This window comes from Condylostylus longicornis, unplaced genomic scaffold (assembly GCF_029603195.1).
Source record: "Condylostylus longicornis isolate FDR11 unplaced genomic scaffold, ASM2960319v2 ptg000009l, whole genome shotgun sequence".
NCBI lineage: Eukaryota > Metazoa > Arthropoda > Insecta > Diptera > Dolichopodidae > Condylostylus > Condylostylus longicornis.
In genome coordinates this window covers 3,184,869-3,212,237 of record NW_026577978.1, presented here as the reverse complement: position 1 = coordinate 3,212,237, position 27,369 = coordinate 3,184,869, and the positions used below count along the sequence as shown (strand labels likewise).

Sequence of the window (27,369 nt, the reverse complement as noted above, 5' to 3'; positions counted from 1 at the left end):
TCCAGAAAAATACCGCATATCCTGTTGTAGGTGCACATATATATATATAGGAAATATTTTATATATATATTATATAAATGAATGAAAAATTCCAAATCCAGGAAAAAATAAGTAAACATCGTATACAAATTGTAAATTATTCATACCTTTACACCTGTATTAGTATAATAATAACACTATTATAATATTATATAGAACCGTATTCAAAGGATACGAAAAGAAAATTTTTTTATGAAAAGGAAGAAAAAATGAAATGAAAAAAAAGGATTGAAAAAAATTGTTTATATTAATTCAAGTCAATTGTAAGGTTAATTTAAGTTGGGTTGATGTTCGTGCAAGTGTACTTAGATCCCCTTAGATATGTGGTGTTTGTTCGTTATCACTCCTTTTTCTGTTCCTTATTCGAAACAGCCTGAATTCCTTATAAATTGGTTTAGGTATTCGGTATTTACATTTCAAATGTAAACAGGAAAAATTAAACCGAAAAGAGACTTGCCTGCTATTCACAGAATTTTATGTTTCGACCTCCGTTATCTGCTATTTTTTAGTGGGAGAAATATCAGGTCCCTCATGTAATATAAATTTGGATTTGATGAAAGTTTCTTTGCCGCGTTACCTGATGTTTCACTTACTGAGAGTGTTTTTATTTATGGCTACGTTACCAGGCAAGAGCTTGTTGGTACTTTCAAGCATGTGCAGGTTCTAATTTCAATGAAAAACCGCGAGATTTGCTCTATATCTCGCAAGTTTATCCATTTTACAATAGCGTCGAACCCTACTATGTGATCTAGTGAATCACATTCCAAGATTGTCGAAAACTGGCAAGAAATTTAACTAGTGACGACTTATAATCTAGGGTAATTCGAGGCGTGGAGGTTTCAAATTATAACACTCTTGTCATGGCCTAATTATTACAGTAAAAATACAGGCTTTGCCGGTATATACAACATTTAAATGAAGTAAATAAGTTTAAAGGTAGATAATTATAGTAAGAGAAAATAAAATCTCTGAAAATACCTCAATCTCCCCGTTCTTTTTTTTTTTTTTAATATGAGGTGAAAGTGATGAAAATTTAGAATTGTTTTAACAATTCGGAGATTTTGAGAGAACTACTTGTATGTATATTAGACTTTTAATAGAAACCGAAACTCGTGCAAAATACGAAAAGTTTTTGATATAATTCCAACATTCATACATTACGTGTGTTAATGTTCGCTGTTAAGGTTCTCGCACGTTACTCCCAGGTAAAGGTACGTTGAGTATTAAAAATTAATATATAAATCTATAATGCCCTATTATTTTGAAGCGATATGAATATGACAGTCAAAGTCAAAGAGTTGAATACACCTAAAAATACGTGTAATATACAACATTCGTATTAACAAATATTTGCTATATGTTAAAATGTGTATATACAGAGAAAAAATTGTTAGTTGATAAAAATTCATAATATAAATTGGTTGATACTGTAGAAAAATAAATATCAAGAGAGAGTAGAAACGAGGAAACTTTCGGAGAAAAAAAATATTCTCCAAGACGAAAAGGAGATGAGAAAAAAAAATTTGAAAGTAGAAAGAGAAAAAATCATTCATATTTTTTTCGTTCTGTCTTTGTTGTTCTTATGGTATAAGAATGTAATAAATTTTTTTTTCTTTTACATTTATTTTATATTATCTGTGTAGCGATGTGTTTTAACTTCTTTTTGCAGAACATAGAAAATTTCCAATTTGGATTTCATAGCACGTCAGCTGCTTTATCCTAAAGGGTGTTAGTAATTTTGTATGCGGATAACAAAAACGAAAAAAAAGAGAAAAAATGACAGTATTATAAAGAGAAAAGAGAAAAAAAATAAAGCGAATCATATCACTTCTGTTGGAATTTTGATAGTTCAAGTCACAGAACTATACCTAGGAGTTTATCTATATATACATAATAATAGACGTAAAATATGTTATACATCACATATTCTACCTCTCACGTATTCATATTTGTATGATAATGCATATGAATATGCAATGTCTTGTACATCAAATTTGCCCTGTAAATATGCAATATTTCTATTTACTGTATATGAATAAATTGTGTTTATGTTTGTGCATTATGCAGTAAATATTGTACACGTTTTAATGTTATAGTAAATGCATTTTCAAGAGTTGTAAATTTTGTACAATTGCTTTAAGTATAAAACTGTTATATGCATTTTTTGACTTATAATTATATTAAAAAATATTAAAATAAATTATATTTTAATATAAAAAAAATATAAGAAATTTAGTTTGAATATTACTGAATTTTGTGTTACAGTAAATTTGACTAAAACTTGTTAAGAAAAAGTCTTGTTTTACAAAAAGAAAATCAGCGGAAAATGTACCCCAAAGTGTGGTTGTTTATGTGGTCCTTTAAAACGGGATTTAATTTCGAATAATGTGACTAGAATTTTTTAATGTAAAAAAATTTGAGGTAAACAGCATTATATTTTAAGTAATTTAAAACACACAGCATGCTTTAGAAATATCTAAGAAAACTGGACTTCTAGCATAAAAATTCTCGAAGGTTTTGTGAAGAAGAGAATACACTTCCTCAAGAGACTGTGGTAGTCCGCTAGTGGGCTTAACGTTTTAAAAGTTACTCTGGTTCATTAGAGACGTTAATCTCAAGAAAGTGATGTATTTAAGACACTGGGCATCAGGGAGAAGGGATCGCGCAAAATAGGTCATTAAGTTAGAGATATGTCATTGCCCTGAGCATTATTCTTTATTTCTTCTCCTTTCTTTTTTCTCATATTAAATTTAAATAAACCAAAATAATTAAAATTATTTACAACTTTTATATTCTATTATAACTTATTGGGCTATCCATAAAAATATGAATAAATTTTTCTTCTGACCTCGGAAAAGAAATCAAATTTTGACCGGGTAATGCATAATATGTACGAGAAATGAAATGGGTAAAAATTTTAATTTAGAATTTGTTTTGTATTGTTCTAAGATTTTTCAATAATAATGCATTTTACTACTAAATTACATATATAATTTTATTTAAATATTAAGTGTTATTAGTCAATATTATTAATTTTCAAATTTCAGTGTATTGTCTACCCCATCTCAACATTAAAAAATATAATTCTTTAAAAATCCGAAAACTTACATTTAACAACGAAAAACTTTTGACATTAAAAGGCACTCATAAACACTATAAAAATGAAATATTGTAAACAACACCGTACATAATATACATTTATATTCGTATACGAACACATACCCATATTTATTATATATATTATAATATTCATAGAGAGCAATAGAATGAAAATTGTGTCTCTTTTCTTGTTATATGCATACTGCAATTTTATGCAATTATAAAAATTTTTGTAATAAAATTTATCCCCAAAAAAACAAAAAAAAAAACTAGTACAAGAAACTGAAGGAATTTTATCATATATTTATATAAATGTATGTAGGTAACCTCATAATGATACGGTAAAAATACTCTTTATATAGATATATTTACAGATTTACTATTTAATTATTTATGGCAACAATTTCATGAATTTCATTAAATTCATCTCTCTTTCTCTCTTTTAAAATGAATATTTTTGCTACTGTTATAATAGTAATTGTTATATATTTTTATTATTATTATTATTATGATTATTTTGATGCTATTTTATTATATTAAAGACTGTGTAGTTTTCCATGTAAACAAACTTAAACCACTATACACAACGAATTATTAAAAATGATGAACTTTTTTTGATATTGCATACTACGTATATACTATGGTAATGTACGAAAAAGCAATGAAAAACTGAAATTTAAATTGAAAAATGGTACGGGGGGAAAGAAGGATTAATTTTCATTTTGTTTTTTCGTTTTTTGTTTTTCGGTGCAAAAATTTCATTTAGTAATTTTATGAGTTCATGTTACAAAAAGAAGGTGAAGAATACACACAGAGAAAAAAAAATTAAATTGTATCAATCGCGAGAATCAGTCAATTAATTAATTAAATTTTTAAAATTTTATGAAAAATATTTGGCACGAACGGCACAGCTACAATTCTTAAGTAATAACTAGATATTGATTAAGTTTTGCCTGGATATTTAACATTTAACTCATTATTAAAGCCAAATATTGTACATAATATTAAAATTTTTTTTCAGTGAATAATAAACTATAAGTTTATTTTATTTTTTATAATTTTTTCATTTTTAAATTTTTCTTTTATAATGCAATAAAATTAACATAATTTTCAGTAAAATCTCATTACTATCGTAATTTAACAATTAAAAATAAGATGAAAATGGCATTTTTTTAGCATTATTGTGAAAGTTTTTCGGTGTTAAAAATTAAATCAATTAACACCCTTAACCTTCGTGCTTTTATCATTGGAAAGAATATGAAAAGTGTAGGAATGGAATTTTTATAAAATCATAAATATTTTAATATAGAAAATTGCAAAAATTAAAATTATTTCCTTTTGAGACTCTTTATACTTTCTGAAGACATCAAAAAATTAATTTAATGGATGGCATTTTTTTTCGGATATCCTTTAAGCATTTTGTTTCAATTATTATACTGATTTAATTTAAGTCTCTTTTAAGAAAAGAAGAAATTGTATTATTCTCCTAATTCAAAGGCTTCTTACTTAATTATAATAATGTTCCATGTAGAACAAGTGGGCTCGTTATGATACCGATGTATTTTCATATTCTCAACCTCCCATGAACCAGCCCGAGTCCCTTACAAATTGGTTAAAATTCATGGCATTTACATTCGTCAGATGCGTAATAAGAGTTACAATTTATCTAACTGCTCTCATTTTTATACTGTTATAAATATAACATAATTTATTATATATTTAAGTGGTTAGAGTAAATGTTTGTAAGATTATAGAAATGTTTCAATGAGAAATATTTAATAAAAAGAATTTCAATTAAATAATTAATGATATTTTAATTGAAATATAACATTTGTTTGTTTTATGAATATTATTTTACATAACACTGTTATAGTCTACAATAACTCAAAACATATCTTAACATAATATTCTATTAAATTCAAGACAAATTAACATTAAATATTTAAAATTATTTAATGTTTTGCATTCTAAATTTATTAAAAATTTAATTATCAAAATAATAAAGAAAATTTTGTAATGGAAATGTGCCTTTTTTTAATTGTGTTAAAATGTACTAATTTTTCTCGTATAATACAAGTACGATAACCTTGTTCTTGAGAAAATAACTTATATTTAATATTAATTTTTTAATGATTCATTGCAGATTGATACTTGAATTTTTATCATTCAAATTACAATAACAAAAAAAAAATGAAAATTTAAATTTTTATCGCTTAAAATCTCATTAAAGAGAATGCTAAAAAAATGTTAATTGATTCTCAACAACAAGAAGAAAAATAAACAAGAAAAAAAATTAACAAAAAACAAAAAATTTATCTTATCATATAAAGTAACTGTTATAATTATTTATGATAATAATTACAGACACAAGCCTCTCTCTCTCTCTTTGAATTTGAAAAATGCAATTCTCTCTCTTAAATTTCGAATTAGTTTGCAATAATGAACCAAATGGTTAACAGGGCGATAAATTAGGCTTAAATTATTTTAAAAAAAATTTTATAATAATTTCATATAAATTCAAGAAAAATCAAGAAAAAACAAAAATGTTTAGAAAAATTTTGATAGCTGTTTTTGTTATTTTTACCAGTTACTTTGTAGGTGGGTAAAATTTTATTTCAAAATTTAAAATTTTAATAGTATAACATAACACAACTGGGCTTGGAAGGCAAGAGTGCTTACACGTTCAATGAAGAAATGGAAGAGACTTCGATGTACCTTTTCCGGTGAGTGTGAAGTGTTGATTCACATAATATGGGAAAGGCAGTCACTTGATGGTTACATCATCACAGTAAAAGAGCTGAGAAGAATCAATCTCTACAAGATACTTGAATTTATCAGAAGGATATACTCTCGATAGCTGCAGGAGCAGAGGGAGAAAGGCGCACAATAGATCCGCTTCTTGGGTCGCTAATTGCATTCTATTATTGTTAAAATTATTAATTATTAAGGTTTAATTTTTTTAAATATTTTGATATATTTTTATTAAATTAATAACTCTACTATTTTCTTCCAATTTAATTTTCTATATAGGCTTGGATGCATTACAATGCTATTCATATTATGGTGAAAATAATGATGATACATCAAAATACTTAAATATAACATGTAATGATGCAAATGCAATCATTACTACATATCTTTTACCAGTATTCTTTCAAAATGTTTTAACAAATTCTACACGCAATCAATTTTTATGTATGTCATTTGCATATAAAAATCCAATAAATAATAATGCTAAAAATATGGTATATAAAGGCTGTACCTATAATGTTAAACATTGTGGATTAAAATTAAAAGATGAATATAAAGATATGGTGATTCATCATTGTAAACAATGTAATAGTGATCGATGCACATAATTAAATTGAGAATAAGTTCAGCTGCCGAATTAAATTATTGTGAATTGTGATTGTTAAAAAAGTGTTAAATTAAAATTTTAATTATAAATAAATTATTATTGTTCAATAGAAAATTTAATTGTATTTTTGTGTATACAGTATTGTAAGTAATCATTCTATGTGTTTGTAATCAATGATAATATCGAATATTAAGTCGGGTTTTACAATTTCAAGGATTGAACTTGCATTATTTTGCAGACGGATGAAGAGCTTCAATGTGCCTCCGATAATGCGTATTATTTTTTAATATTTAACATTAACTGTTAATATAACAACTGAGAACTAATTGCAATTAACAAATTATCTATAGAACAGTTAAATTTTCGTTGTATAACAGATTCTCATTATAATAGGGGTAATTATTTTATTATTATACGAGTATATACTTGGATTTCTGAATAATTTTTCATAAAATATTCATTATAATTAATTTATATAAAATATAGATAAATAATAATTTTATTTTAAATACTTACTGTATAATCGTATTGAACTATCTGTTTCACCTCTTGGATTTTTTGCAACACATTTATACATTCCATCATCACCTGCATTAACATTAATAATTGTTAATTTCATATGTGTTTTATATGCTGGAGCACCGACTATCGATTCAACTCTACATACATATATAAAACATAATGGAGGAAAAAAAATATAGAAATTTAATATTAGAAATTGTTATGTAAGGTAAGTATATAAATATATTATAGAAGTAACGAGCACAAAATAAAAAAATAATGAAGAAAAAATCATAATATTGGAAGTAATAAGGAAAAAAATAACATTCGTTAAGGAATTTCCGGTCTTTCAGGAATTTTTTTTTCTTAATAATAAAAAAAAAAGTTCAAATGAAAAGTTTCAAAAGTTCAAATCAAAAAAATAAAATGTTATATAAAATTATATAAGAATTGTTAGAATTATTAGAATGGTCAAAGTAAATCAATTCACAATTTAATAGAATATAGAAAAAGAAATAAGAAAAATTAAATGAAAATCAAAAATATTGTATTAAATAACAAGAGAAATTTAACACGAATACCGGATATTGAAGTGTCAAAAGTTTTCCTAGACGCAAACTTCTGTATATATACTACCATCAAAATACTTATATAACAGTGGCACATTTATATACAGTTAACAGATCTATTGATAATCAATATAATTTTCCTATTTATAGTTAAGTATAAACACAGTCTACCTGTGTACGTGTTCATTACAAAAATTTAAGATTTTTATCTTCTCATTTATTTGCAAAAAAATAAAAATAAATAAGTATTGTACATTATATAATAAGAGGAAATATATTTAATTTTTCTCTTTTCTTTCTCTCTATAACAATTTTCATTCAGAAAATTAACTTTAAAAGGTAAATTGGTATATAAAAAGTTCAAAGATTTTTCAAACTCTCTATATACTTATTTTTTATTTATCTATATTTAAAAATATATATGTACTTTTGAAATAGAAAAAAATGAACAAAATTTTTTAATGAACTCACTTGTATTTATTGGAATCATGAATAATTGGTCCATCACCTCTTGTCCAATAATTTAATGATGTTGGATGTGCTTCTGTAAAACATTCTATAGTTACATTGAAACCTTCTGGTGCTCCAACTAATTGATGTGGTATTAATAACATAGGTGGAACTATAATAGAATATAAAAATTTAGAAAAAAATTTAATTAAATTTTAAAATTTGAATTTTGTTAAGAAGTAAATTTAATTATAGCATATTAAGAATTCGCTTAATAAATTTTTGTTTGCCTCATTAATATTTTGCCACACTAGAATTAAAATTAATTGGTTGATTTGTGTTACAAGACAAAATTATCGGCTTGAATGCAGAATGCATGGAATATATTTTGACTATACGCTATCGCCTTCTTGTAAAAATTCAATAATGGGACTGATTCTGAGAATTGCCTGGTAAAATCAATTGAAAAATGAAAAAAAAATGGTAAAAATTTAAAAAACATTTATTCGAAATCAATAAAATGTGTAACAAATTTTGACTAACTATTAACTGAAATCTTTTGATTGTTGAGTGTAAATAGCCGAGGGTCCTCCACTACAATTTTATTATTGATTTCTCAATTGATTTTCAAGATGGTATTGTTGTTCAATTGTTGAGTGTAAATAGCAGAGGGTCGTCCACTACAATTTTATTATTGATTTCTCAATTGATTTTCAAGACGACAATTCATATTATGCTGATGCCAAATTATTTATAGTTCATAAAATTAAATTTTTATTCCTCATTTCTTTCAAAAATTTTATTCTCAATACAATTCTTAATCAAGTTGCAATTCTCTAAATAAATGAGTAGACAATATTTTGCTTCTAACAAGGACATTCGGATTTTTTTAAATTTGCATTTTTTCTCTTCCATTTCAATCTATTTTATTATTTAAATGTTCATCCTTTATTTTACTTAATTTATTAAAAATTTTTGTTAACAGGATAGCATTATTATAGCATTGTTATTGTTTCTATAACAGCAGATTTTTGTCAACATTATTTTTCTCTCAAATTTTATAATTGTTTTATAAAGTTTACCACAATGGCGTTGTTATTCTTTAGTGTTACATGTTGAATTTTAAAATTGTAAGAGAGAATAATGTAAGTGCTAAAGTGGTGTAGAAATTAAAATTTTTTTTTTGTTGACTTCTCTTAATAGACTTAATTATTTTTTTTGAGACAAAAACCAGAAGAATTTCTTATTTTTTAATGCAATTTGAAAATAATTTGTTTTTTTATATTTTTTTTTTCATTATAAAAATCCTTAAAAACACAATGTGGCTAACAAAATATTTTTGTAATTTTACCAAAAAAGTATGACTGTAATAAAGAGACAAGAGAGAGGAAAAAATAAAATTCAAGACAATAACAAAAGAGAAAATTCTAAATTGAAACTTTTTTTCCAAAAAATGTTCGAGAGACAAGTGAGTGCTTTATGCAATTTACTCAAAAATAAAACATTTATAAAAAAAGAAGAGAAAAATACTTTTTGGTATTCTATGGTTTAAAGGATAATTTATTTTTGTTTTCTATCTTAAATGCTATACTCTGGAAGATTTAACCTGATGGGACCTTTAATTTTTTTTTTGGTAAAGTAGAAATTTTTTATTTTATTTTTTCGGTTCAATTTGTAAGTATTATGTAATTTGTAAGTACAAGTTGCGATGACAAAATTTTAAAATATTTCGGTTCCTACTAAGATTGCTATTTTTCGCATTCATCAAAATCAACTTGAAATCTAATTAATGTTTCCTGGGGTTGAGCTTCTTGGAATTCAATAATTAAAATTTAACAGTGATTTTAAATTAAATTGAAAATTTGATTAAGTTTTTTTAGGCTGATTTTTCTGTCAGGATTACTTTGAAATTTCTACCAAACATTTGAACAGTTGTAGGGATTTGTAGTTTTAGGAGTTGTAGGGATCTTCCATTTTACGCCACCACTACTAATATTGTTATCAACGTAGTTTTAAATTCATAATATACTCGAAACATGGACAATAACAATACAACTACATTTTTTTTTATTGTTTATTATGACTGAACTTTGTAAAATGTCCAAGTTCACTTAAAAGTAAATCTTTGTTCAAAAAAAATATTTTTGACGCTAATTAGTGCGGGAAGTTAAAAATAGAATTTAAAAACAAAAATTTAATCATTTTTTTGTACATTAAATAATGTAGAATAAAAAAGGGTATTTCTGATAGAAGGTGAATTTATTGAAAAGAGTTTGTCTAGCTATTATTCTGGCGCACGTCTGAACAAGGTACTTTTAATTACTATAGTTTAGAAATCATATTATTATTTATCAAAATTTTTATTTATCACTATAATTTTAAAGAGAGCATTCAGTCAAAAATTTAAGTGTTATTTTAAGAAAAATTGGGAAATTTTTTAATTTTTTTCACAGTTTCGGAACTAGAGTAGGCTAAAACCTGGATTAAAATTTGACGGAATATGAATGAAGTATGAAGAATTCGAATTGTAGTAAAAATTAAAACTGTAAGAATTCTTTTGTCGTAAAACAATGGATTTATTTAAGGAAATGTTATATTGGAAAACTGCAGGCAATAATAATTTAAATTAGCAAGAAAAATCAAATATTTTTGTCTATATATAGATTAAAATTATTCATTTCTGTCAATGCGATATGATAAAATTTTTTTTTTAATATTTTTTTGTAAAAAGTTTTAGGACGATAATTTATATTTGCGAAAATTGCATAGTTTTCGGGTAAACCCGAAATCTGCTTGCTTTGTATGAAAGAAAAAAAGCGATGAACATTTTGAAGCGATTTCTCAAATGAAATTGAAATTTTATATTGAGAGCACCGTAACAGGTTCCTGGGCTATACATATTTGTATTAGTATCTTCCTTGAGGGATATAGGCATACAATAACAAAATTATTAAAGCGGTCTGCATTAACATTCAACTATGTTTGTTATTTTTGCAAAGAATCTCTTTTTCTATTTAAAAAATTTGCAAGAAACTAAATAGATTCAAAATAAAGATTACATTGTAGTTATATACAATAGGAATTGCTCACAGACACAGTCTATAAGGAAGAATAAAATTTCCATGACAAGTTAAAAAGTTAAATGGCATTCATTTTTTGTGTTTTGCAATGGAAAATTCTTTTCTTCACAAATTTTGTTTTTTATTTTCTTTAAATAAAAGAAAAAAGATGGAAATATTTTTCAAGATTAATTAGTCCTATTACGTAGACCGTAATAATGGATGAGGGTTAATTTAAAAAAAAAACTAGACATAAACATACCGCGTAAGCACACATACATAAGCGCACATTATTGTTATTTTTGAAATATCTAACTGGACCTTTTTCTTTACCAATTATCTTGTTAAAGTAAAAGCGGATGTTTTTATTGTCTCCTGTTTTTAAATTTTGCCAATTTTTAATATTATTTTAATTTTTTAGTAAAATGAAGTAAAAGGATAATATAATTTTCCATTTTAGACTTAGAAGAAAATGTGGCAAATTTAATAAAATAACATTTTAAAAGAGTTTTAAAGTGCAGTAATAAGAACAGGCTAATCAAATAGATACTGAGACAAGTACGTCAGTTAAAATTCAAACTTAAAATCAACTTCATTTATCTAGTAATACAATTTTTATTATAGACTTTAGATCTACATTTTAGTAGACGTTACAAGTTGCAAAATTTGAATTCCCTACTTTTTTTAGGCATATTTTTTACGATTTAATCAACTTTATCTGTTGAGAAGATTAGAGTACGAGAAATATAAAAATTTGTATTTGCAGTTGCGGTTATTCTCCTTTGAACAGAAAGAGGTTTCGAAAAACTTCGTTTCGATGACTCAGTTTCGATAACTAGATTAAAAGCATGTTAAGTATTAAAGATAACTCTTAAGGACCACGAATTTTTTTAAAATATTCGTTCTAAATGCCAAATTTTTGTTGATTTAATTAGAAGCTATTCTAACCATCCGATTTTGTATATCTCTTCAGGGATTGTGTTTGTTTTCACAAAATTCAGAGAAATTCTTTCTGAGATAAACATTCTTTTCTAAAATATCAAATTAATTTTATAATTTTGTTATTTACTTGTAAAATAATAAACAACATTCTTAATCATTATCATGTCATATAATAAAAATGATTTTTCTGTCTTTACTCAAATCATCAAAAATATCACCTTTTCAACATCATCAATAATATTATATGATTATTAACATTATATAATCATTATCATTATCAATAATGTCAACATTTATACTATATTATTATACAAACACACTCACATATTATATACAAAATTTTACTAAAAAAGACTTTTCTTATATGTATACGAATTAGATGGAGTTATAGTATAGTTGATGATAGCTTATGCTATTCTTTGAAGTTGAATCTGATAAAATGAATACGGAAATTTGTTGATATTTTAAAAGGAAATAAGACTGACAGGATATCAACGTTTATATGGTATAAAAGGACAAAAAAAACAAAATATGTTGTTAATGCTTTTGTTTTGGTTTCTTTGTACATTATTGTAAACTTCTTTATATAGTGGGACTTTAGATTCTATTGAACGTCGAGTTCTTTTATAATATTTCGAGCTATATGAATATTTATATACGTTAGTACGAAATATTTTTTTATAATAAATTTTGAAACTAATGTATATATAGGGTATGTGATACCAAATGATGAGTACTTAGTAGTTATTGGACATAATCCTGATAAAAATTTATAATAAATACCTTCCGTGTTTTAAAATCAGAGGTGTGTTTTATATTTTAGGAAAAAAAATCTTGACGATTCAGTATCATTGTTTTAAAAGTGTTTTTATGCCATCAACATTTGATGGGAGTAATTGGCGTTCTAACTATGCACTTGCTATGATGAACTTGAATAAAATTAGCGAGTTTAATGACATTTGTAGTTTTTACCAAAACGAGAAAAGACGGGATAAATATCACTATTGTGAGGAAGTCACCCACTAACACCTCAAAAGCTTTCGAAGGACTCCATTGCAAATATCTCGAATTAATATAGATGTATTATGATTGCAATAAATTTTTTAAATGGTTAGAAATCGTGCTTCATATTGCTAAATATTAAAAATAGCGTAAAAAGTCCTATTAGCCAAGGTAAGAGAAATTAAAGATCACCGTTGCTGTTAGAAAATAAATGAGTTCAAAGTGATTTTTATAATAAGTCTTGTGTAATATTTTGAGATCTTTAAGCAGAAATTGCGGTTTTTGAAATCTTTTCAGCGATAATATTCGTTGTAAGCTCAAATTTCAATCGAAATATCAATGTCTGCAGTTTGAAAACTTTTACGTAACGTACAATATTTAATTTTGTATTGTATACCTTTTTCAATATCAATAAAAATAATAATAAGACGAATAATTAATGCTTTATATGAAAGATCAAATTGAAAAACAAATTAATTTAGAATTTACTGAATTCTAAAAACGAAGGTTTTTTAAGCTCATAAGGCGCAACTACTTTTTAAACGTAATTTTACAATTCCATCGTTATAAAACTTGTAACTTTAATAATTTTAATTTTACTAAGTCATTATTAGACACTGTTCCCCTATATTAAGAATAACATATTCATAAAAACAAAAAAAAAATTATTTAAAAAAAAATCATAGTAAAAAAAAGACAAAAAAAATCAAAGATAAAAATCATATAGTAAAATGTCAGAATTTTAAAAGTGAAAAAAGAAATTGTCACATCTGTTCTAATAAAAGTCCTCTTCGAAGTACACAAAGTAAAGAAAAAATACAAAATACTTGAAAGGAAGATGATAGTAAATGATGGCAAACAAAAACAAAATAGAAAACAAAACTAAAATTAGAAAAAATAAAGTTGGGTCAAACCAATGGTTTGTATTGTAGCACTTTTCCCTTCAACAAGTGAAAATTCTGCTTTTAAATACAGTCTATGCATACCTATCACACTATTAAAATTATTTTCATTCATATTTAACTATTTCTAGGATTGCATATATTTAGGATGACGCATACATGCAGTCTTTGAAATAAAGCAAAAATTAAAATAAAGTGGGGTTAACATAATGCTCGATTTTAAAAGTTAATTGTGTGAGTTAAGAAAAATAATTATATTTTTTAATGTCACGGAATTTACCGCTAGCTTTTTATGTTTATAGAAATTTGAAAACGTTTGCGGTTTTGGAAATATAAGGCGCCAAAAATTCAAATTTTACAAATTTCAAGAGGCAATAACTTGAGAGGGGGTGGAGATGGAAAAAAATTTTCTTCTAACGAAATGAACTATTTGTTAATGTGTATAAGCCCCTAAAATTTCAATCTTCTACAGGCTGGGGTCTAGAAGAAAAACGACATCAAAAATTTGAAAAAAAAGTACTTTAGATAACGGTAAATTTGAACGGCCATTTTGTTTTTCTAAAGTTTAACTATAGTATATCGCGCTAGGGGAAGCAAGCCGCTGCCTTTATGCGTTTGCAAAATTTCATTCAACAAATAGTTAAAAATGGCCATTTTTAAGGTTTTGGGGGGGTATAACTTCTAGACGGGGGGAGATAGGTAAAAATTTTGTTCTACGGAAATAAGTTCTTAGTAAAGATCTATGTACATACAAAATTTCAGCTTTCTATCTTCAAGGGTGTAGAAGTTTTGTAAACAGACACACGGACAGACGGACGGACGGACGGACGGACGGACGGTCGGACGGACGGACGGACGGACAGAGTGAAACTAATAAGCACTTTTTTTCAAAAATTTTTTGGAAAAGTGCTAAAAAGGACCTCAAGAATTGAAGAGAAAAATATTTTTTGTTTTTGAGTGAATTTATTTCGACATAAAATATAAAAATAATTTTCCGGAAAACAAAAAAAACACAACTGTCTCATTCTCCTACTCTCCCCCTTATCGTTTCTCTCTAAATTCGTCTTTATTTTCAAAGTTTTTTGTACATAATTTGAAATAGTCAAAGGATATTAACGATATGCTATGGTTATCATTTTTTTAAGATTTATTCACAAGACTGTATTGAATTTTTTGATATAGTGATGGTAATGGTAGTGATATATAACAGTATAGTAGCAATAGTAGAAGTGTTTATTATTGTTGCTATTTTTATGCTGTTTGTATATACAGATTTTTATGATAATGATGATATTAATGTTGGTATAATGATGATGCTAATGATGTCATTGATATTTAATTTTTAATGTTGATATTTTTTTTTTCTAATTCTTTATATTATAGTGTATAGTTTTTGATTTAATTATGGCAAATAATATTAATTTATATAATATTATGTACAATATAAAATGAACACATTCAAGAGAGTATAAAAGATGAATTAAACATATCTATTATAATACTATATAAGGTCTTAAATAATAAAATGTTTTAGAACCAGAAAATCTATCTTAATATTTAGATTAACTATATAATTGATTTATATACGCTATATAAACTTGTATACAAAGGGATTTTCTTATAGAATTTTCTTTCAATTAATAAACTGTATTGTATATAGATTTTATAAAATATTTTACATTTGAATAAAATGTTATACTAATATAATATAATAATCTCAAGTCTATATAATACCGAGCACTTGTATAACAATATAATTTAATATATTTAATAAAATCATTATGATTTTTAATACTATTGATTTTAATGATGTTCCTTTCAATAATTTATAACTTTTGTTTCTCCGAGAATCTTATAAAGGCATTAAATATTTAAATATTATAATAATTATAACAGTTAACCAATGAGTATAAATTACATAAATTATTGTGATTAATTTATTATTAATATTGTATGTAATTTAAACCAATAATAAAATTTCTTAAATATTTAGAAATATATAAAAAAGATATTTTAATAAATTAATAATAACTAACTAGTTAAGGATTTTATTGTATTAATAATAATAATTGTTATAATATTAATGTGAAGATAATGATTAATTAATTTTGTTTAGCTATCATACAATTTGTAGTGTGTACTTATTTTTATTATAATAATTGTAATCATTATCTTATTGGAATTCAAAAATTAATACTTCCAATTATAAAAATGTTTAAAATTAATTTTATTTAAATTCGTAGGATTATTTTTATTTTTTTCTATTTCATTTATAACTTATTGAATAAGATGGAATATTTTAAGTAGTTAGAATTTAGGGGGTTCTAGACCGGAAGTATCATCCTATAGATATGCAAAAATTTAATTTGTTTGTTGTTGGATGAAAGTATGTGGGGCATATGCAATATTAGTAGAGTGATTGTTTACTTGGTAAAAAGTAAGCATTTTGAAGTACATATGCAATATTTAAAGTGAAGTATGCAATATTTTAATTTTGAAGTATGCAATATTTAAAATGGAGTGTATGCAATATTTGTAGAGAAATTTTGTTTGCAATCGTTTTAAAAACTGATTTTTTCGCTCACTTTAATCGAAATACTGTCATCATAATAATATACTGTTGAAATTGGAGAAGATACAGGGAGGAATTCTTTCTGATAGTTTGAAAAAAATTCCACTTATTTAAAGAGCAAAAAATTTATTCATATGAAATTATAAAACTGAAACCACACTTCTGTAATATTGGCGCGACAGTAATAGCAAATTTAGTCTTAATTTTCAAATTTTATTTAATTTTTTTATAATTTTATTAAATTCAATTTTTTCATTTTTAATTTGCAAATTAAATGCAAATTTAATTTCCAATTGCAAATTTTATTTGAAAAACTAAGAAAGAAGTTTAACAATCAATTGTAATTGCAGCGTTCAATACTTAATTTTCTGATACGAGTACTCTTCAATTACGACACCAACAAAATACCACTTGGAATTTTGTAATAAACAAATAATTAAACACATAATTGTAAAATATTAAACATAAGTATACAGAATGTGGAAGATCTTCAATATTATTAAATCAAATACATGTTTTTCTTCCCGAATCAATAACATTATAATACAAAATTATCACGTGTTTATATTAAGGATTAAAATAAAAAAGGATTCAATTTTTTTTAACAGTATAACCGTATATAAAATGAACAACATTAACGTTCTATTGAAGGTTTTGTTACAACAATTTTTATTTTTTAATTTTATAAAATTTTCTCACTCAATATACAATATTTTTTATTTGTTTTTTCATAGATAATTTAATTAATTCCTGATATTTTATAATTATAATATGAGAATTATAGTATAGGAAGAAAAAACAAAAAAAAAACCCTTTTTTTTTTTAATTATGAAAATGTTTTCTTTGTATAGAAATTATGCAATAATTTTAATATTCACAATAATATAAAAATATTATAATGGCATTGATGAGGGCCTTGATTATATTTTTTGAATGAATTTTTACTAGGTCTTTTGTTTTTAATTTTTATATTTTTTAAATATTTTATGATGGCAGAATGTTTATTTTTAATTAACAATGTAATAGTGTGATGAATTTTTGGATATGATGATGGATTTTGGTATTATTATAAGAGCATTAATTTAGGATTACTGAAACTGATTTTTTTTTATTTTGTGGTAAAAATTGATAATAAATTAATATTATGTAGATTATTGATTACTAATTATTGGTAAATTATATTGCATAATTTTATATCATAAAAGATTTAAGCATTTTGTTTTTTTTTTTTGTTGGTTTTAAATATTACAGCAATAGTGAGTGATACGCGCTATAATAATGAAGGATAAATAGTAATCTGTATTTAATAGTTTGTTTAAAATTACTTATATACTGAAGCAGGGTATTTTTTTGAGAAGAACAATTTATTGGGGCGTTTATCAATAAAAATCTATTCAGTTAAATGAATAATTTTCCTAGTTCTATTCCTAGTCCCAGCAATACTTGAGTGACAATAAAAAAATAAATATCCAAGTATTGCAATTTGTCGATTTTCTGAAAACAAAAATTCACCAAGTTGAAAAAATTTTGTTGACTTGTGTAAAATGAATTTAAATTTTTAAGATTTTTTTTAATAAAAATTGAAAATTTAGAATTATAGTTTTGGAAAAAATTAGAGTGCATTAACTAAATTTTTACAAAATATAAATCTTACTAAATAAAACTGATTGTGAATCTTAACGTGCTGGTTTAATCATAGCAAGATAACTTTGCGCAACGAGATATCTTATGGCCTTGTCCGAAGGCGTGCCACAATTCCATATAGTGGGATGCAAAGGACGATATTTTTTCCTGCGTGTCCTGAACGATTGAAAGGGACGGATAAGAGTCGACTCCTTGAATATTTGTCCGGACCTTTCGTACTCCAAAAAATTTATATTTCTCTCAAAGCCAGGAGGGCGAGAACAAGCCACGTTAGGCCGTCCGGATTTGACGTTATTGGCAGGTATAATCATTTGATTCTGTCTCCGGATTGTGTACTTAAAGAGGATGGGCAAAGCGAAAAGCGAGATCTACCGTATTTTCCTAGAAGCGGAGAAGCAACTATTCTGCGAGTGAGAGGCGCAATGGTTCGCCGACGGCTGAGATATTTGCTAAGGTGCTTTGCTACCCCGGCGGGAGCATCAGGTTTTGTCATGGCTAATTATTAGCTATATAATTACGCTATAAAAAAAAATTGACAATGACACACCTATATGCCGACTAACACATTGTCATAAGAATAAATTGCAACCTGGACTTCTTGTTGAAAAATTCATCAGATATACACAGTGAAATCTGCCTTACAAGAGATACGGGTCATTTCAAAATGCAAGTGTAAAATGATTAAATTTTCATTTAAAATATAAAATTGAGTCCATATAATTTTCAACTTGAATTTATTGCCTCTATTTAATTTTTAAAATTTAAAATTTAGAATGAATATGAACCTTCATCAATGATTTACTAATAACAAATTTAAACTAAAAATACAGGAAAAGTAAGAAAAGGTTTATAAAATATTAGAATTTGGTCCTTTGACCTCCATTTTCTTATAAGAAATTTTTTAACTTTTTTTGTACATTTATCTCACAGGTAAAGTTAATGTGAAACATCAATGATGAAGTAATAAGAAAAAAAAAACGATAATAAATTGAAACAAATTTCACGTTTAACGAAGACAGAATGACGTTCAGTTTTACAAAGCATAAAGAAAAAAAATATTGATCCTGAAAGGATTTTAATGTCATTTAAATCGAATTTTTTAGATTTTCAAGTTTTCATCACCTTATATAAAAAGAATGACTTTTTTTATTTTTGCTATGTTTTTGTTTTCTTAACTTTCGATTTATAAGGTTATTTTCTCACTTTTCCGTATTTTTCACACTCTCCGATTTTTTTTTTTCGAAATTTGTTTCTTATTTGGTATTTTCCTTTCTTATAAAAAAGCATTTCAAAGTGTGTTTGTTCTCTATTTTTCATCTATATTTCATTTTAGGACCAAAATATATCTTGTTACAAAAAGTAGCATAATCCTTTCTCTGTCATTTATAAATGTAAATAGTTTTCTAAAGGGCAATCCAATAAAATTAGATATCGTATGTGAAATTTTCATAAGGAAAACTTGTGGCATGAATTTAGTTTTTTAAATTCGTCAATTATTGGATCCTATTAAATAATGAGTTCTTGAGTTGAAATTTTTATTTAAATTTTAAGCTTTCTGGGTGTTAGCTTTCATTGAAAATACATACTGTTATACGAGCAATTGACACTATAATTAAATATTATATTCTCTCAGTAAAATATCAAATTGCAATTGTAAAGAGTACCAATTTTAATATAGACCAATTCCTGGAATAAATATTTAAGTCACTAATACTTAATGTAAAAATTTAAAATAGTGCCGGCTAAAATGTATTCTATAGGGGAAACAGTTTGTCAATTTTAAAGTTTTAAAAGAATTGCTGAACGTGAATGCTAATTTTAAATTTCAAATTTAAAATTCTATTGGCCTAAATTTAAAATTTTTTTCAACTTAAAAATAGTTTTCTTCTTTCAATAATAATTATTTCATACTTGTTTCAAGAACCAAATTAAGATTAATGAATTTATTTTAATTTGTACAATATAATTAACGTGCTTTTAACTTACAATAGTAATTCAATAACACTTTGAATTTTCCATAAGCATTTATAGTGAGGACTTCTCATGAGCTATTCTTATAGGTTGCGAACGAAAACATCGTTTTGGGAGGATGAATTTCAAAACAAAAAATCATATGGAAAAATCAAAATTTTAAAAAAAAAGGATAAAAATGGAAAAGTTTAAAATTTTCGATTTGTAAATCGGAAAAAATTTATCTTTTCACTTACTGTTATGCTATTGCTCTTAACTTTTACTGTTGCATCTAATGCTGCTTTTTACTTTAATACTTTTATTACAAGGATTTTCATTGTACTTTGTGTATGTCAAGTTGTATATTTTTTTTTTTAATAGGATTATTCCCAAGAAATATTATTTTATAAAAAGTAGTGTTTAATTTCAGTCAACAATTTTCTGGAACAAAGTGATAAAACAAATAATGATTTCACATTAGAATAATGCGGACTGCATTCCTATTTAAAGGAATGCAATCAAATTTTTAACAAAACTACCACTAAATATGTGATATACGCCACCGCATGATTTGATGTAGTTTTATCATGAAAACATTTAGCTAAAACTAACATGAAATTCGGAATGAAAGCATATCGCCTTTAAGATAGACCTAAGAGTGTCTATCAATTTTTTTCGATTTACTCATTTAAATTAATTCACGTATCTGAGCACTGCTACAAGAGCTTTGAAACACTTAGCTTTGCTAAGTGTTTCAAAATCATGAATATTTTTCTTACAAATTCGCGCGATTAGATCAAATTCTTAGTCACAACAATCATAATTCGAAAATAATCTACAAAAAATTGATCATTTTTGAAAAAAATTCAATTGTAATTTTTGAAATTGTGAAAAATATTTTGAAAAATAGTAAGTGTAGTGTAGTTGCTCCTTAAAAATTTATACACTTTTTTAAAATCATCAAACATAGAAAAAACAATTTTTAAATTTTTTTTATTTTCTTGGAATGAGATAAAAATTGCGAAAGTAAATTTAACTTTTTTTATTTATTTATTCTTCGTTATTTTTCTTTATACTGTTACTATTTTTACAATTGCTATTGTTTCCTTTTCAAAAAACATTAATATTGTGAAAAATATCCTTGCTTAAGCAATTTATCGTCCTGTTATTTTTCTAGTTTTTTCTTTATTTTTATTAATTTTTTGACTTTATATTTATTTTTATTTATTTTTGTTCTCTATCTGCTCTGTTTATTCATTTCGCTGTTGCTGTTGCTGTTTACAACAATTACAAGCCATTCTTCTTGAGATGAACTATTACTTGAACTACTCTAATATTTAAAAGTGGAAAATAATATACCAAGAGAGACGAACACAGGACAAACAATATTTTTCTCTCATATAAATGAAAAATAAAGTTGAATCAAAGTAATGGATCATTAAGTAGCACTTTTCCTTAAACAAGTGTAAATAATTTTTTTTGAAAACAATCTAGTACTGCTACTAGTAATTACTATTTAAATTACTTTCATTCATATACTAAAATTCGTATATCAAATTATTGCATACATTTAGGATGATATTCCAGGGCATTTACCGTTAGTTCTTTTGCTCTTATAGAAAAAGTAGATAGAAATATATGAAACTGAAAACTTGAGAACTCATGAAAGTAGAAGAAATGGCATTCCTAGGACTTTGAGACCTATAAATTTTGAGAGGGCTAGATAAGGGAGAGGCTAAATAAGTTGAGGGGGATAAGCTTGAGGGGGATAAAAAATTTTCAAACAGATCAGCAAAAAAATAGACAGGCAGAAAGAAAATAATAACCAGCTTTTTCCCAATTTCGTTAGAAAAGTGCTAAAAAATAGGTAATAACGAAAATGAAAAAAAAAAACGGGAATAATGTCAGGATTGAGGTCCTGGTTTACTATTATTTTCTTTTTCATCCTTTTTATCTTATCGTATAAGCTTTTACCCTTCCTTTTTGTAAGTACAACTGTTTCTTTTCTTGTGATAAATATTGTGCAATAATAAAAAATAAAAAAAAAAAATAAATTACAAGGAAATTTTTAAGTTTACACAATTGTAAAACTTTCCTATTTTTCTTTTTGTGTTTGCTATTTTGTTAAAAGGACATTCGAATATTCAGTTTTTAAAGAATTTATTATGAGAAAATGTGTTAAGGAATTTGTATAAAATTTTTTATAAAATCATCTTAAATCATCGAGTAATCAATAAGATTTAATGGAATTAAGGAAATCAAAAAGATTTTTTGGTAAAAATTGACTTAGAAATTTTTCTATGTTGCCCATTTGCTTTCCATCAGAGCTTCTTTTTCTAAAGCATTTAAGGAAGAAAACTACAATATTATAGTCAGAAATATTTTAGTGAGAGAATTTAAATTTAACACATAAAATTTTTATTAATCCTCTTAAGATAGCAAACCTTGAGCAATTAATTCTGTCAAAATTACCGATACTGATGGTTAAAAAAACACAAAAAGTTGACATGTTTTTTGACAGCTTCCCAAAATTTAATATTTTCGGTTTGAGGCGCAATAGGTTCCATGGAAATTTTATAAAAACAAAAATTTGATAGTAATATTTTATCGCCCCCTAAATCTATGCAATTTTGTATTATAATAACGAAATTATTTCAAAACGACATTTTCACTGATTGGACCAAAAACTACAAAGGCATCATTTCTTTAGTTTAATTCTTAAAAGAAAAATGTTCTGTTTTACAAATCCTTAGTTTAACTGGTTGTTATTTTTTTCATGGTCACACTTGCTTTGTCAATGCATTTATGTATAAAAATAATGAGAACGTTCAAGATGAATTTTGATGACATTACTTAGTAAGGTGGTAGAGTATAGATTTTATCGGAAGAAATACTAAAATTGATCAAAATCTAACACAAATGAGAAAAATTGCTTGATTCTTATAAAATATTTTCCAGAATAACAATGATCAGGATATGGTTATACATTAAGAGAATAATAGAAAAGAAATAAATATTAAAAATATAGAAAAAAAATTGTACTTTTGCTTTCAAATAAAAAATTAAAAAATATTCACTTGAATTGTTTTTATGAATTTTATTTTGCATTAGAAGCAAAATAAAAAAAGGATACTTTCATTTCACATAATGACATTAAAAAATTGTTCAATTATTAAAAAGTTAAGATATAAAGGATTAGTGAAATAGAAAAAGAGAAAAATTATTAAAACAATTGCTGTGTTAAGAAACCATTTTTAAATGAATAAAATAAGAAAATAAAAAATTTTATAATTGATTTCAAGTGAAAATTTTAAAGATAAAAGTTATTGTACTTCAGTGTTTATTTAAGTGCATTGAGATTTGAAAATTTTTGCTTTTTTTAAAAATTTATTGAATATTTAGTAGAATTATTTTACTCTAAGATTATAATAAACTTGTAAGAGGACAAAATTTTTCCATTACAGTTTTAAAATTTTGTAAATCTAGAGCAATTTTTTTGATTTAATAATTTGAAATTTATTATTTAAGACTCTTTCGATTCATTTAAACTAAATTACAAAAAACCCTTGAATTTATTCGATATGCATAAAAACTAAGAAATTTTCAAATTTATAAATACAAAATTCTTCATTAATAATTCAATTCCGACTAAATACTTCTTTCACAATGTGATTTAGATTTCCCAAACTCAGACTTAACGAAGCCAAGTTTAAGCTCTAGATTTAAATTGTTAAAAAGCATAGTGCGGTATTACAAATCATTCGACGGATTTGTCTACAGGACAATAGATACTTTTTCGAGGACAAATTTAATACAATAGAATTGGTGGAAAAACTCATATTACTCCCACTTTTTCTTATACAAAATTTTATTTGAAAAAAAAATTATTTATTTCCTATTTATATACATAAATACTTACAATCAACGCTAACTTTTATCCTTTTTGATACTGTTGGTGGTACACCATTTGATGCTATACATAAATATGCACCCATATCTAATCTTGATATTTTAATTATATCTAATGTATCACCATCCCATTCAGAAACTATAATTTAAAATTAAAATAATTGAAATATTAATAATTGAATTTAATTATATTAAAATTTATAATATTCATTATGGAATTTAATTTAAAATTTAATTATATTCTAAAAATTTTTAATATAATTATTAATGAATAGGAGCTATTAAAATTTGCAAACACTTAAAACTATAATAACAAATAATTAAATTATATACATATGTACATACTTGTATAATATAATATATGGCATGGATTTTTTAAGGATAAGGTTTTTCAATATGTAAACGTACCTGAATGATTTTTATTTAATGATATTCTTGAATTATCATCACGTTTCCATTTAACACTTGGTAAAGGACTTCCAGTTGCTCTACATCTTAATGATATATTTGCACCTTCTCTAACAATAACATCACTCGAACTAAGTGAATCATCAATATTTGGTGGTACTGAAAATTCAAAAAAAAAAAAATATTATACAATTGTAAAATTTAACAGAATTGCAAATCATTTAAAAATAAATTTGGCAGGCTATAATCCAAAATACTTAAACAAAAGTAATAATATAGGATATTCGTTATAATAACTCAAAAGTTTGCGTAAAAAATTCAGTCAGTTCTGGAACAGATTTCAAAAAAACTAATAAGATTTCTTTGATTTTTACTGCAGTTTTGAGGGTTATTAGTACGCCCAGCAAAAGAAATTCGGACACTAGACCACAACACCCAGCCGTGACTTATAAATAGCCCTCCCATATCCCGGTCATAGTACACCGTTTCCAAGCAAATATCTAGAGATATCTCTCAGGCAGTTCGGCGTGCGCTCCTCGCCACTGATAATTTCCCGTCCAAACCATCTGCTCCTGCTGACGACCAGAGCAGAAAATTCACAAAGAATATGTATGGCCGTCTCCGTTTCGACAGAATCTACACAACAGAGAGTCCGATTTGCCCAGTTTCTGAAAGTAATATTTCACCGGACAATGCCAATCAGAACGCCAAATCTGTTTCTAATGGTAGACACTGATAGTTCGCAGAAGAAGACATGCCGAACGAAGGAGATTTCATATCCCTTCCGTTTCAACTAGTTTCTAATCTTATTGTTCGTAAATTAATTTTGTATTTATGTAATTATTTATAGTTCAGTCATTATTTAGCTTTTTCGTTTCAATTCGAACTCAGGGAAAACTTATATTTCATAAACTTTTTAATGACTCTAATTACCATATTACTTTTCAAATATTAAGTGTCCTGTGAATTGCAAAAAAAATATTGTAATTTATTATTTTTAGGAAGTCATAAAATCGATAAAATATAATTTTAAAAAAGTTTTCTTTTTTTTTTCCAAACCTCATAAATAATCTGAGCAAGAACTTAATAATTAAATTTCACATAATAAAATTTTTGAATAAAAAGGATAAAAGAAATTTCAAAATTTTTTATTCTGTTTTTTTATTTTTATTAAAATGTAGGTGTATTTTGTAAAATTATTTTTTTCTTAAGTTTTTTTGTTTAATTATAGTCATTAAATCCTTGCGAATTTATGTAAAATTAAATCAATTACAATACAAACAAATAATAAGAAAATTATTTGTTTCTACACAAAATATTGGGGGCTCAATGTAGAGTCTAAAGTGATTTTATGGAATTTCTAAAATATTTTCACAAGTAGTTAGGTTTTGGCTCTCATTTATTCTTACAAACCATATTGATTGATTGTGTGGGATGGGCACTTCATGGTAACAAATCGACAGCCCTCATATCAAAATCTTAAAGTTCTGCTAACCAATTCTAGTTAAACCTGATTAGCATAGCATAATTTATTAGATAAAATTCACCTCTATAGTACTGTCACCTTGTATAGTTCTTAAAATTCGCCAAAATATCGGAAAATTCGGCAAAATGCCAAATTTAATTGTCAAAGCTTTTTAATTATTTTCGAAGCTTTTTATTCTAAAAAGAAAAATTTCCACTAACCTAAATCCCACTGTAATCACTTCAAATTTTTTTATTTGTGTTGCTTTATTACTATATTATTTACTGCAACTAAATAAGAAACTATTTTTTACACACATATAGAAACAAGCATTACAGTTTTTTTTTTATTTTGTTGATTTATATTTTCTTTTAACTATCTTTTAAAATAATTTTCATTACCTACTTAACATTCAATTCTATTATTCCATTATACTCGTATATCACTATGTGTACATACAAATATATAGATGAAGAAGAAAACCCGAAGAAAATAACCTTGTGAAAGAAAAAGCCAGTTAATCTTTTGCAAAAACTTTATTAAGACTTGTTGAAAACATTACATTAAAAAAAAGTCAATTTACTTTGTATATATATGGCAAACTCATTTCTACTTTAAGTATTCATATATACAGCATGTTTTGCATGAGATTGCAAATAATTCCAGGGATGGTTCTTTGATCAATTCCAAGCAAAAATTGTATGGGTGGGATGGGTGCCGATATACTCGATTTCGAACTACACCCCTTTAAAAAAAAAGATACTAGATTTTTCCTGCATATAAATGAATATTAAAAACTTTGGAACCATACGACATACACTATCAGGGGCATCATTTACAGGCGATTGATTGTTCTTTATTTTCAGTGTTACAATTAGATTTGAAATTATTGCCATTTTATGCGAAACACCCCGTATACTTTTGTTGTGTATTATTGTAAACGCATTTATACATATATATAAATTATATTTGGCAGAAATAAATACAGGGACACAAAAAAATATTTTCTAAATAAGAATAACCACAAAGTAAAACCTTAAATAATAAAAAATGAAAAAGTGAAAAGAAATCTCAGTTAAACTTTAAAAAAGTTTTTTTTTTCATTTCGTTTTTTTTTTGTTTCCTTTTGCAAAGGTTTTAATAATTCACCTTTTTAATACCCAATTCACACATGTGTACAATGATCTCAACCAGAGAATTTTCTCTTATATTTATATATAATATGTATATAGAAATAATATATAACTGTAATCTCATATAAGGTCTATTAAGACCAAAAAACTGAAAATTAATATTAAATAAGTGAAGTAATGAAATTAAGCACTTAGGAATAGGTATAAAATTTTGGTTGAATATTTTTCTTATTGATAAAATGCCATAACAATAAGAGAAATTTTACTGTCATACAAACTTGGAACATTGCACTATTATCATAATACAGCGGAAGAACATAGCTTGTATTATTCCAAACATTACTGATAAGCTCTTAATAGGGAAGAG

General features: G+C 25.1%; 1 protein-coding gene across 2 annotated transcripts in view; it reads right to left on the bottom strand.

Annotated features, from left to right (window-relative positions):
• Positions 1-27,369, bottom strand: part of LOC129618566 (lachesin) — a 156,518-nt gene that overhangs the window by 33,234 nt on the left and 95,915 nt on the right. For both annotated transcript variants that reach the window (XM_055533385.1, XM_055533384.1), the window contains exons 5-8: positions 24,405-24,563; positions 24,007-24,135; positions 8,038-8,188; positions 7,013-7,155 (exon numbers count right to left, since the gene is read on the bottom strand). In XM_055533385.1, the coding sequence (XP_055389360.1) occupies positions 7,013-7,155; positions 8,038-8,188; positions 24,007-24,135; positions 24,405-24,563 (582 nt within the window). The remainder of the gene's footprint in view (positions 1-7,012; positions 7,156-8,037; positions 8,189-24,006; positions 24,136-24,404; positions 24,564-27,369) is intronic.